Source organism: Lepidochelys kempii, chromosome 6 (assembly GCF_965140265.1).
Source record: "Lepidochelys kempii isolate rLepKem1 chromosome 6, rLepKem1.hap2, whole genome shotgun sequence".
Classification (NCBI taxonomy): Eukaryota; Metazoa; Chordata; order Testudines; family Cheloniidae; genus Lepidochelys; species Lepidochelys kempii.
In genome coordinates, this window is record NC_133261.1 from 102,854,985 (window position 1) to 102,867,848 (window position 12,864).

General features: G+C 39.8%; 1 protein-coding gene across 4 annotated transcripts in view; it reads right to left on the bottom strand.

Moving 5' to 3' along the window:
* Positions 1-12,864, bottom strand: part of RPS6KA5 (ribosomal protein S6 kinase A5) — a 190,441-nt gene that overhangs the window by 114,549 nt on the left and 63,028 nt on the right. For 2 of the 4 annotated variants that reach the window (XM_073349427.1, XM_073349426.1), the window contains exons 4-5: positions 8,453-8,568; positions 1,715-1,822 (exon numbers count right to left, since the gene is read on the bottom strand). In XM_073349427.1, coding sequence (XP_073205528.1) covers positions 1,715-1,822; positions 8,453-8,568 — 224 coding nt within the window. The remainder of the gene's footprint in view (positions 1-1,714; positions 1,823-8,452; positions 8,569-12,864) is intronic. The other 2 variants (XM_073349430.1, XM_073349429.1) reach the window with 1 other exon arrangement.

A 12,864-nucleotide genomic window follows, 5' to 3' on the forward strand; every position in this document is an offset into this window, starting at 1 on the left:
AGATATAAGCCTGTTATAGTCAGTGCATGGTTTCAGCCTGGGGTGAAATCCCTGCTGGGACTCTAATGTCTAACTACACTTAAAAACTACTTAACACTATTATAAAAAAAACTATTTAGAAGGTCCTGTTAAGGAAAAGTTAGCACGTGACTCCATTTTGGTTTGGGGCCCACCATTGTTTAAATGCCAGCACATCATACACCAGGAGGAGTAATCCTTAGATATTGAATCCTTAGATATTGTGAAAATCCTCCTCCTCGTCTCCAGCCTGCCTTGACTCCCAGTATCTGGTTTTTGTCAGTCTCTAACTCCCTGTCTCTTGGCCTTGATGTGAGGCCTCCCATCCTGATAATAAAAGTTACTGATGCATGGCTTTAGGACCATGCTGTGTAATTAACTTACTGGTATAGCACGAGGAATGCACCAAGCAGGGATAGGTGGTAGATAAGACAAGGGTTTGTTTATTGGCTAAGGTTTCCGATGCACGAGGGCAACATGCTTTGCTAAAAGGTATATAACCTTTGTATAATCTGCATTCAGGGTCCCCTCCTGGCTAGCAGGGGGGCATCACGCTCGAGCGTAATAAACTTAGTGTCTTTTGGGAACTCTGCAATTGTGGACTTTGTTTCTGTGCCTCAGCCTAGATTCGAACTGTGCGTGTCCTACCAGGTGTAATTCGCAGCACTTGTGTGCGTGTCCTACCAGGTGTAATTCGCAGCACTTGTGTGCGTGTCCTACCAGGTGTAATTCGTAACAGTCCTAAGAAGAGACTAAACTGCTAGCCCTTACTATGCAAGGAAAGGCGCTCTGACTAACCACCACGGGTAGTAAGAAGGAACTGAGAGGCCATAGGGCTGGCAGCACCTGATATACCAACACATGAACATGGCAATCAAGGGGGCACCACATCTGGCCCTACGGATACCACTAAGGCAAAAATCTTCAACAACTGCGCATGTGGGCACGCACATACCTAGAATGAAATCAACATGAGCAAGCACTCAAAGAAGAAAAGATGGCTCCTGCCCCAAAGATCTTACAATCTAAATACGTGACAAGAGACAACAAGCAGACAGGATGAATACAAGATAACTATGAAATAATTATGATTAGCATAACTAACGGTCAAGCACACCATCTGTCTAGTCATTGAAAAAGTGTTCTGTATGCACCATGACAGGAATGAGTTTTCAGGAGGGATATGATGGATGACAATGTAATGGCTACACTTTGATATATAAGGGGCAGCATGGAAGAAACTGTGAAGCTGTTTGAGGAAAAATCAGAACCATGGACAAAAAGGCTGACAATGTTGGCAGAGCAAAGGTGGGGTCAGATGCTCAACATCAAATAAAAGTCTACAGGTATGGCAGAGTTAAGTTGTGAAGGGGCTTAAAAATGAAGACACGCAGTTTTTGTTTGTTGATGAAGAAAAGGAGAAAAGTCAAGCTGCCATCAGGAAGAAAGGTGGCTCTGTGAGTTAGTAGCCACCATCCTCAATGAGGGCATCTTGGCTTCACCCTCAGTGGGAACAATGGAAGGCAGTAGACATTTGAAAGAGAGCATCTTTCTGATAGCAACCTGCAGCTTCACACCAGTGGAGGGAAATCGTAAGAGGCAAATTCTGCCCTCAAATATACATGGAGCTCTCAGTAAGACAGATCCAAATTATTTCTGTATTGGGTCCACAATCACTGAATATTCAAATACTCACTTCATCTGTAAGAAACTCCTTACTCAGACCAAAGTCTGTCAGCACAACATGGCCATTAGAATCAAGTAGAATATTCTCAAGTTTTATATCTCGATATATAATGCCCAACTGCAAACAAACATAAAAACAGTAATATAACATTGATCTGGAAATGCTAAGATATGTTAAAGAATGTTTCTAAATTTGGATCTAGCAAAAGTGATTAAAAATCCCAGATACAAAACTATGTTAAATTCTCTCAACCTTCACTAAATTTAATCAGTTTTTAGAGGTAAAATATGTTACAATAATGTTGTAATTATCCCAAAAATAATCACCACAAACTCAGTAAAATTCAAAGTTAAGGTTAAATTTAAAAGAAATCCAAATATGTTAAGGTATGGAAATACACAGTTACAGAATCCAAACCTCAACTCCACCCTGTCGTGACATTATACTATACAAGTATAAATCCATAACAGGATTTGCAGTCCCAGATTATAATAAACTGATTTTTAAGAGCGATTTGATTATATTTTTTTTGTTCACAGTATCACTACAGGGCAGAGTAATGTTTTTTGGATGCTTGACAAGGCATTATCACAGCTTAACACCTCTAGATTTCTTTTAAATTTAAAACTGAACTCTGAATTTCCTTGGTTTGTAATAGTTCTTTTTGGGATCATTACAGCATTCTTTTTGGTTTTACCCTTAAAATTACTGCTATGCACTCTTTGCTTCAGTTTAACAGTTTTTAGCCTGGGACTTTCCTTTTTTTCTTCTTCTTCCAATTAAAATTTTTATAAATGGTCACTAAACAAGAAAGCTAGAGAGAACATGACTATGCAATCTAATGATTTTGGTTTTTAGATTGACCAATATGCTCTGGGTGCTTCATCCATTGAGGAGCAACACAAAGCATCCAGAATGTATTGGCCAGGTCCCGCACCTCACCATTTCCTAACCTCCACATTCCCCTGCTTTTACTTACACATACCAATTTCCTTTGTCTATCCTGTGCTGCAAATTCCCTTGCACAACACCCCAGCATTTCCCCCTTGTTACAATTTCATAGAAATTGAGCGATCCAGTGCAAAAAAGAGATTTTGAAAATAAGTGTTTAGGATTAATAGTGCCTATTTATTTTTTCTTCAGCAGAGGCTGAAAATTAATGTTCTTTTACAGAGAATTCCAAGATGACCTTCCGTCTTAAAATAGCTGCCATCTCTTACTGTTCTCAATGGGTGTGAAGCTCTAAGTTACTATTAGTAAAGATCCCTTGTTTCAAAATGGTGATTACTTCCCACTGTCCCCAACAAGCATGAAGTCAAGCTGCCATCAGGAAGAATGGTGGCTCTGTGAGTTAGTAGCCACCATCCTCAATGAGGGCATCTTGGCCTCACCCTCAGTGGGAACAACGGCAGGCAGTAGACATTTGAAAGAGAGCCTCTTTCTGATAGCAACCTGCAGCTTCACACCCACTGAGAACAGTAAGAAATGGCAACCCTCATTTTGAAAGAGGGCGGATTGTGAAGGACATGGGCTAATCTGTATTAATTTATGAATACTCTATGTTTTATATGAATGATTGTTGAATGAAATAGGTACTTGGTAGCTATACTAGGTTAATGGGAACTGAATGCATAGGTTAGTTCATTTTAATACTAGGCTGTTCAAAAAACAGTCAGGAACACAAGACAATGAGTGCAAATAAGCTACAAAAACAGCACAAGAAGGCTGAGCAATTACCTGTAAATATCCCACTTACAGGCTCCAGCCAAGAGTTACATTGCTGTTCTGCCAAGGCTGGAACCTAAAGACCAAAAGGACACTAAACAGTTAAAGTGACTCTCAAGAGAGAAAGAGGTGTGAGTTGTCGGGGATGCTTACACGGAGCAGTCCAAAACAGAGACCGATTCTGTGAGAGGGTCTGACTAAGTTTTGCTATCTGGCTACCATCAGGGGAATGGTAGTCTAGACAGGCATTTGGACTGTTTAGTGGGCTCAAATTCTCTCTCTTACGCAGAGCGATGTTCCTATTGTTAAAGATAAGCAATACATTGTTTTTGAGAAGGTCACTGTATATTAATTGCTTGTCAAAGCCCTGAAGGAAAGACCTGCAGGGCTCAGTAAATTAGGCCTACTGAGTGAGAGGGCTGTGCACTTGGAGAGACTGAGAGGGGTTCCAGGTGCAGTTAAAAAGGTAACTGTGACACAGGTCTTCATGGAATTCTCTGTAGAAAAATACTGTTTTTCAGCCTCTGCTGAAAAAATATATTTCAGTTATGAAAAAAACAAACAAGAAATGACTTACTCCTACATGCATTTCTTCAAATGTAGGCAATGCATGAGATTTCAACATTTTAACTATATGGGAGGTTTACTCCATGATTAAGACCATTCAGGACCCCCAAAAAATCCAAAGCAAAGATTCTTAAAGGACCCATTTTAAATTTAACTTGTAAACTAATTAAATTACTTACTTGTAGATTCTCAGAAACAGCATTCTGTACTAAACGAGTGTTGTAATTTAGGGGAGTATACACTGTACTCTTCAGATATAAGAAAGTGGCTGAATCCCTACTTTTAAGTGCAAAACTGAATTCAACCTTAATAATGGAACCACCTGCATCTATATTCATAAGAATATAGATTCCTGACTGATCTGCAGATTATGTAAGATTCCATAAATACAATGCAGGAGCCAGTTATGCTACAGCAGGCTGCAAGGCAATTTTGCTCACATAAACTTCCACTCTCTTTGCATCATTAAAACATCAATTCATCAGAGACCGTGCTATTAGTATTACTACGTCTTACGCTCGTAAAGCTCAGGCTTCAAAGTTTCAGCCGGACACCTGCAGGGATCAGGAAGGGAGTCCCCCTCTCCCCCAATGTATTCTTGGAGGTTTGGGATTTTTTATTTAAATCTTCTTCTGAAGTATCAGAGATGGCCATAGCTGGAGATGGGACATTAAGCAGGATAGGCCAGGGGCCCAAGGAGGCATTGAGCATTCTGTCTCTCAGGTACTTGGGCTGACTGATTCTTGTTCAAATGCTCAGGATCTACCTGATTGCCATATATGGGGCTGGGAAAGAATCTTCCACCAGGTCAGATTGCAAAGGAAGTTGAAAACCCCCCAAGATCACTGCTAGCGTGTGGATGTGTGTCACTTGCTTGCTTAATCGTTTACAAACCATTGCAGGAGCCTCAAGCACTGGTGCACCTCAGTCTCTCCTACCCTCTGCCTGTGGCACATAATAGTCTAGTCTTCTCTGGGCTGTAATACTGTGATCTGATTTCGGTTGTTGGGTGGCCTGTGATGTACAGAAGGACAGACTAGATGATCTGGTGATTCCTTCTGGCCTCACGCTCTCTGCCTCATGTACAAAAAAACTAGAGTCTTGGCCTCTACTCTATCACCTAGCCAAAATAAGGAGCTGAAAGTGCAAACATTTTCATTATAGCCTCTCCCCTGGGAAGAACAGGTGGGCTGTTTTACTGAAGACCACGAACATATATATTGTTCACTAATATCAAAATTTTCAAAACTTGGCTGTCTAGAGGTAGGCTCTGTGACAGGGCACTGTTAGTAGCTATAAACTACCTGGTCACTTAGAACTCCGTGGTCACCAGGTGTAGTTAAGAGTAGGAGGGACTTAGGTAGTTTGGGGTTGGAAGAGTAGAAAATAACACTTGCGCCTGTTGGGAGCCTTATGAAGATAATTGGCTCACCATCTTGATAGCTCTGAGAAGAAAGCCAGCCATATAAAAGGCTAAGCCAGAGAGCAGGAAAGGGGCTCTACGTAACTGTGGCTGTGTTGTGATTTATCTGCAGCATAAACAGCAATAAAGAGACACTTGGTTGAGGTACCTGCTGGAATTAATCATGTTGCTTAGTTCACAAAGAGGGCTTACCAGCCATGGTTTCCAGGATCTGAAGGGGGAGCTCATTCACAGGCCCCTAAATTTATATTTAGAATCTAAATGGAAGTGGCCTGATTTTTAGAAGTGCTGAGTCCCCAGAATGAATACTTTTTTCCTTGGTTTTCAACAGGATGATCATATGAAACATGTGCAAAAAGGCGGTACGGCTGATGGAAATGAGGGTCTAGAACTGGAAACTACCAGTTACTGAGATGGGGGGAAAAAAAACAACTTGAAGAGCTTAATTCGCTCAAATAGGAGGGAATGGATAATTTCCATCCCAGAACACTGAAAGAACTGGCACATGAGATTGATTTATTAAAAAAACTTTGCTACTAGATTAGCAATCTATTCAGGGAGAATATGACTGGAGAATAGTTAATGTCATACTTACATTTTTTTTAAAAGTGATTTGGAAAATTACAGGTCTGTTAAATTAACCTTAGGAGTATGTCAGGCTTTAAAACAAATTGTGAAGAAAAGAATAATTAAATTAATGGAAATAAATGGTAAAGGGAATAGAATGCCTCACAGGTTTACCAAACGTAGATCATGCCAAACTAACCTGATCTACTACTTTGAGAAAAATAACTGATTTTTTTAGATAATGGAAAAGCAGTAGATTTAATATACTTGGACTTCAACACAGCATTTGATGTGATGTCACATGGGAAATTAGTTTAATTAGGGAAAATGCGGATCAGTACAAGAACTGTAAGGTGGATAAGGAAATGGCTAAAGGGGAGGAAGCAACAGGTTATCCTGAAAAGCGAATTATCAGACTGAAAGGAGGTTACTTGTGGAACTCCTCAAAGATTAGTTTTGAGACCAATCTTATTCCTATTTATGACCTTAGCACAAAAAAATAGACGTGTGCTAATGAAATTTGCTGTTGATAAAGTTGGGAGGCATTGTCAATACAGAGGAGAATTGGAATATTATACATGGGGATCTGGATGTTCTTGAACACCGGATTGGCAGAAATGGAATGAAACTCAACAGTAGAAAGTGCAAGATCGTTGTACTTAGGATCTAATAAGAACTTCTGCTGGCAGCTCATCAGCTTAAAGTGACGAAGAAGAGAGACCTAAGTGCAAGTGTCAGTCACAATATAACTATGAACCACTGTATAAGTCAGCTGTGAAATGCAGTTGTGAAGAAGGCGATATTAATAGGTTTCATGCAGGGCATTTCTAGTAGAGATAAAGAATTAATGCCATCGTACAAGGTACTGGTAAGACCTCATTTGGAATACCGTGTACAGTTCTGCTCACTCATGTTCAAGAAAGATTAATTTAAACCAAAACAGGTGCCGAGAAGAACTGCTAGGATGACCAGAAGAATGGAGGGCCTATCTTTTGATAGGAGATTAAAGAGTTTGGCTTGTTTAGTCCAGCAAAAAGAAGGCCGAGAGGGGATATGACCGCTTTTTAAAAATACATTACATGGTAAATACAGGGGAGGGAGAAAAACTATTTAAGCTCAAGGACAATGTTGGCACAAGAACAAATGGATATAAACTGGTCATGAAAAAATTCAAGCTGGGAAATTACAAGGTTTCTAACCATCAGAGGGGTGAGGTTCTGGAACAGCCTTCCAATAGGAGTTGTAGGGGTAAACAACTTACTTAGCTTTAAGACAACTAGACACATTTATGAGTGTGACTGTATGAGGGGGGTAGCTTACGATGGTAGTAGGCAGGACTCCGAAGCCCTGCGTCTCACTTCGGGTTTATGCCATATGTTCTTAAAAGCTTATTCTTCAGGGTTTCAGCCAGAGACTTGCAGGGGTCAGGAAGGGATTTCCCTCCCCTATAATGTATTCTGGTTTTTGGCTGTTTTTTATCTCCTTCCTCTGAAATATCAGGATGGACACAGCTGGAGATGGGACATTAGATGGGGAGGTACAGGGCTCTGTGGTGGCACCAGACATTCTCTCTCTCAGGTGCGTGGCTGGCTGGTTCTTGTTCATGGTCTCACTGATTGCCACATGTGGGGTGGGGAAGGACTTTTTCTCCAGATCACATGGGCAGTAGTCTTGGGTTTTTTTCCACCTTCCTCTTCAATGTGTGGGTGCAGGTTACTTGCCAGGATGATCTGGGTATATCTTGCTTAATCATTTCAGGAGCCCTCAAGCACTGGTGCACCTTGCTCCATTCTATTCTCTGCATATAACAGTCTAGTCTTCAGTGGGCTGTAATACTTTGGTTTAATTTCGGGTGTTGGGTTTAGTGTGCAGGTGCTGGATAGTGCTGGTGTCCTGTGATATACACAAGGTCAGACTAAACAATCTGGCGGTCTCTTCTGGCCTTAAAGTCTATAACTTACAAATCCCAGTAAATTCAATGGGACATCTTTGTAAATTATGCCTCACTTACCCAATTTCCTATTTAGGCACCTATCTAATTTTAGGCCTCAGATTTGAAAATTTTAACCTATAATTTTAATGAAAGGAGACAGTGATAAAAATTGACTGCAGACATTTCTGTCCTTTATGCTGAAAGAAAATGAGAGTCATAATGACATTTCATGTGTGGAAAGAAGTACTATTGGAAATGGAGATATTCAGAAAGCAACAACCAATTGGCAAAATAACAAATACTGACTCTAGAGGCAGAGAGTAGACTCTAGTCTTAATCGGTGCACAGATACAACAACTGAATACGTAATAAAGGAAGATGTATTTATAATTCATTAAATAATTAATATTTAAAATTGGTGTATATAATCATGCTCTATATATTTAAACAAAAAAATTAAGTCCTTTTTATTTTTTATATAATCATGAAGATGTACCTAACAAGAAAGCATTGATGGAAAAAACTGTCTTACCTTGTGCAGGTGTTCAAGAGCCAGTACAATTTCTCCAATGTATATCTGTACCTCATTTTCTGTAAATCTCTCTCTTTGAGAAAGGTGAGTAAAAAGTTCTCCTCCATTTATATAGTCTATAAATAAAAACAGATAATCTAGTAATTTTACTTTCTTTTAAAAGTTTTTTTAAAAATTATTTTGACATATTACCATTTCTTGAAAAAAAACAACAAATGTTCTGAACTAGATGCTTTTATTGTATTTTAATAATATTTTACATGTACGTATACAGGTTTTTATACATACATATACAGAACTTGAAATCCCTTGAGGAAGGAATATGAGAAACTTTATAGAGTTTAAAATCCAAGGCCCAAAATTAAAGTTTCCCTTAAGTAGACTTTTCACACAGCAGTTCAGTAATAGCAAAAACCTATTTATCTCACAAGTACAAAAGGCAAATTACAAAGAATTCTCTTTTTAAAGAGTCAGTCTTTCATTTATTTACCAAGAGGCTTAGAAAAGGAATACAAGACCTACAAACACCACATTTATGCACACTTATAAAAGAGGGAAGAACAACAAGGGAGCAGAATCTTCAGTTAACTTTGTACGACATAAGCAGTGCAAAATTATGTAGCACAAAGCAGGCTCAAAAAGTCTGGAGACAGCCACTGAAGAATTCCCCCTATGCAGGAGAAAATTCTGCTGACAGGAAGTATCAGAGGAACTTTCTCCTCATGTGCCATCACCACCCCCTTTTGCACTGCGCAGGCATGGAACACGGTATTTTGGACAGGAGGTGTTCCAAAACTGGGAAGGGAAGGAAAGGGTGTAGTAGCAGAGTTCTCAGAAGGCGTAAGGCTCCCTGAGGAACAATCACATCCTCATCGGTTTATGTGTGCTCTGAGAATGCTACTGGATCAGACACTACGGAACCCGAACCATCAAAAAAGAAAATCTGCTGGTGACATCTGACTCAGATGATGAAAATGAGCATGTGTTGGTCTGCACTGCTTTGGATTGTTATTGAGCAGAACGTGTCACCAGCATGGACGCATGTCCTCTGGAATGGTGGTTGAAGCATGAAGGGATATATGAATCTTTAGCACATCTGGCACGTAAATATCTTGCGACACCAGCTACAACAGTGCCATGAGAACACCTATTCTCACTTTCAGGTGACATTGTGAAAAAGAAGCTGGCATCATGGCCTCCTGCAAATGTAAACAAACTTGTTTGTCTGAGCGACTGTCTGATCAAGAAATAGGACGGAGTTGACTGTAGGCTCTAAAGTTTTAAATTGTTTTATTTTTGAATGCAGTTCTTTATATTGTACATAATTCTACATTTGTAAGTTCAACTTTCATGATAAAGAGATTACACTACACTTCTTTTATTAGGTGAATTGAAAAATACTATTTCTTTTGCTTTTTCATAGTGCAAATATTTGTAATCAAAAATAAATATAAAGTGAGAACTGTACACTTTGTATTCTGTTATAATTGATCAATATATTTGAAAATGTAGAAAACATCCAAAATATTTAAATTAATGGTATTCAACTAGTTTAACAAGTGTGATTAATTGAGCAATTAATCGCGATTAATTTTTTATTGAGCGATTAATCGCGATTAATTATTTTAATCGCTTGGCAGCCCTAATGTAAAGCAAGCAAAAGATACTGCTACTGCTATAGTAGTATGAGAACTTACAACAGAATGCACACAAACTGTCATTAACTTGTAACTTTCAATGATAGGTTAAACAGTGTATCAGGAAATATGTGAGCAAACATACTGTGACCCATATGATTCTTAGAATAAGAAACAAACAACGTAAATGATTTCCTAAAAAGCAGTTTTATTTAAATAGAATCATAGAATATCAGAGTTGGAAGGGACCTCAGGAGGTCATCTAGTCCAACCCCCTGCTCAAAGCAGGACCAGTCCCCAGTGTTTGCCCCAGATCCCTAAATGGCCCCCTCCAAATAATAGGTTTAGAACTCTCTTCATGTATCTAAGAACTGTCCCTGCTGAGACATTCTGCCAGCACATGGTTCTCCCCTGCTAAAGGACAGACATTGTGAAGAATGCACAAATCCCCTAATGGCTGCTTCAGCACATAACTGTGAAGAGTCAGCACCCCTTTGCTCATTAATGTAACACATAGTGGACGTATTGTCCATTGCTTGAGGAAGTAAAGATCAAACTAATGGCTCTTAACTCCAACACGTTTATAAGCAAGCTCTTTTCCTGAGAAGCCCAGTGGACCTGAACTGTAAAATGACCCAAATGCACTCCTCATCCAGTGTGTGATACATCTGAAGTTATCAAGACCAATAGTGAAGGGGAATTACACAGGATGTCTCTGAGGACATCTGATTTGTCTGTCCACCACATCAATGAATTGAGAACATCTTGAGGCAGAGTGACAAACATCTGAGGGCTGTCCAGACAGGGTGTGTAAAATTTGAGACATCAGTGCTGCCTCAGCCTCATCCTGAGACAAGCAAATGGAGTTATGTCAGTGGCAGCTGCCATCAAACCCTTGAGACCCAGAAAGAAGACCACTTTCTGAGTTTGACGGGTGAGACTTTCCAAAATAAAGGGGCTCTATTTTCAGAAACCTATCACCTGGGAGAAAAGCTTTTGCTCCTACTGAGTTCAAAATAGAGCCTATGAAAAGAATTCTCTGGATTGGGTAAAGATTTGATTTTTTTGAGTTCTGAAATAGACCCAGATCCAAAACAAGGGAGGCTGAAAACTCCTGTGAAGTAACAGCTCTTTGTGTGTAGCTGCCATTAGCAAACTATTGGCCAAATATAAGTCAACAACAATACCCTAACTTTCTCAGATGTGCTGCTACCACAGAAAGGCACTTTAGTGCTGTGCTCAGGCCAAACGGGAAGACTTTATACAAAAATCCCACATACTCATATGAAATGAAGGTATTGTCAATCATTCCGAAGGACAGAAATATGAAAATATGTGACCTTTAAATTGAGAGTCACAAACCAACCCATAGTTAGAAGCAAGGGAATTATAGATGCTTAGGATTCACATATGAAGACAGAATTTATCTGCTCAATTTTCTTAAATCTAGAATGGTACAAAAACGCTCATCTTTTTTCTGTGCCAAGAAATATCTTGGATAAAACTCCCAACCCTACAGATGTTTGGGTACGTCCTCAAGAGCCCCTATCAGGAGCAGTTTCTGTATTTCTGAAAGTATAATAGCCTCGTGAGCCTATTTCAGCCCCCCTGAAAAAAGGAAGAATAGAGGGAACTGAAAAGAGGTAAGTTTTGAAAATGAATGCTATAGCCCTTTTTTAAACAATTTCTACGGCCCCTTGTCCAATGTAATAAGCCTCCAGTTGTTCATAAAAGAAGACACAGATCCTCACATCAAATCTGAGATCTTGTGTTCAAAAGAAGAAAAGGAGTACTTGTGGCACCTTAGAGACTAACCAATTTATTTGAGCAGAAGCTTTCGTGAGCTACAGCTCACTTCATCGGGTGCATACTGTGGAAAGTACAGAAGATCTTTTTATACACACAAAGCATGAAAAAAATGGGCGTTTACCACTACAAAAGGTTTTCTCTCCCCCCACCCCACTCTCCTGTTGGTAATAGCTTATCTAAAGTGATCACTCTCCTTACAATGTGTATGATAATCAAGGTGGGCCATTTCCAGCACAAATCCAGGGTTTAACAAGAATGTCTAAGGGGGGGGGAGGGGGGGTTAGAAAAAACAAGGGGAAATAGGCTTGAATAGAGAGTGGGAGTGGCTAAGTCATTATGCAAGGTAGCCTAAGTTAATTGTATCCAATTTGCAAATGAATTCCAATTCAACAGTCTCTCGCTGGAGTCTGGTTTTGAAGGTTTTTTGTTGTTATATCGCAACTTTCATTTCTGTAATCGCGTGACCAGAGAGATTGAAGTGTTCTCCGACTGGTTTATGAATGTTATAATTCTTGACATCTGATTTGTGTCCATTTATTCTTTTACGTAGAGACTGTCCAGTTTGACCAATGTACATGGCAGAGGGGCATTGCTGGCACATGATGGCATATATCACATTGGTGGATGTGCAGGTGAACGAGCCTCTGATAGTGTGGCTGATGTGATTAGGCCCTGTGATGGTGTCCCCTGAATAGATATGTGGGCACAGTTGGCAACGGGCTTTGTTGCAAGGATAGGTTCCTGGGTTAGTGGTTCTGTTGTGTGGTATGTGGTTGCTGGTGAGTATTTGCTTCAGGTTGGGGGGCTATTTCTTTTTGTGAATACAGACTAACACGGCTGTTACTCTGAAACCTGTGTTCAAAAGGAGGGAGCAGGCTATTTTGTCTTAGGTCTGGATCTGAAAGACCGCTTTTTTGTGCTGGCTCTGAAAAAAGACTAAGCTTGCAGATGCTGTTGCTGACATCT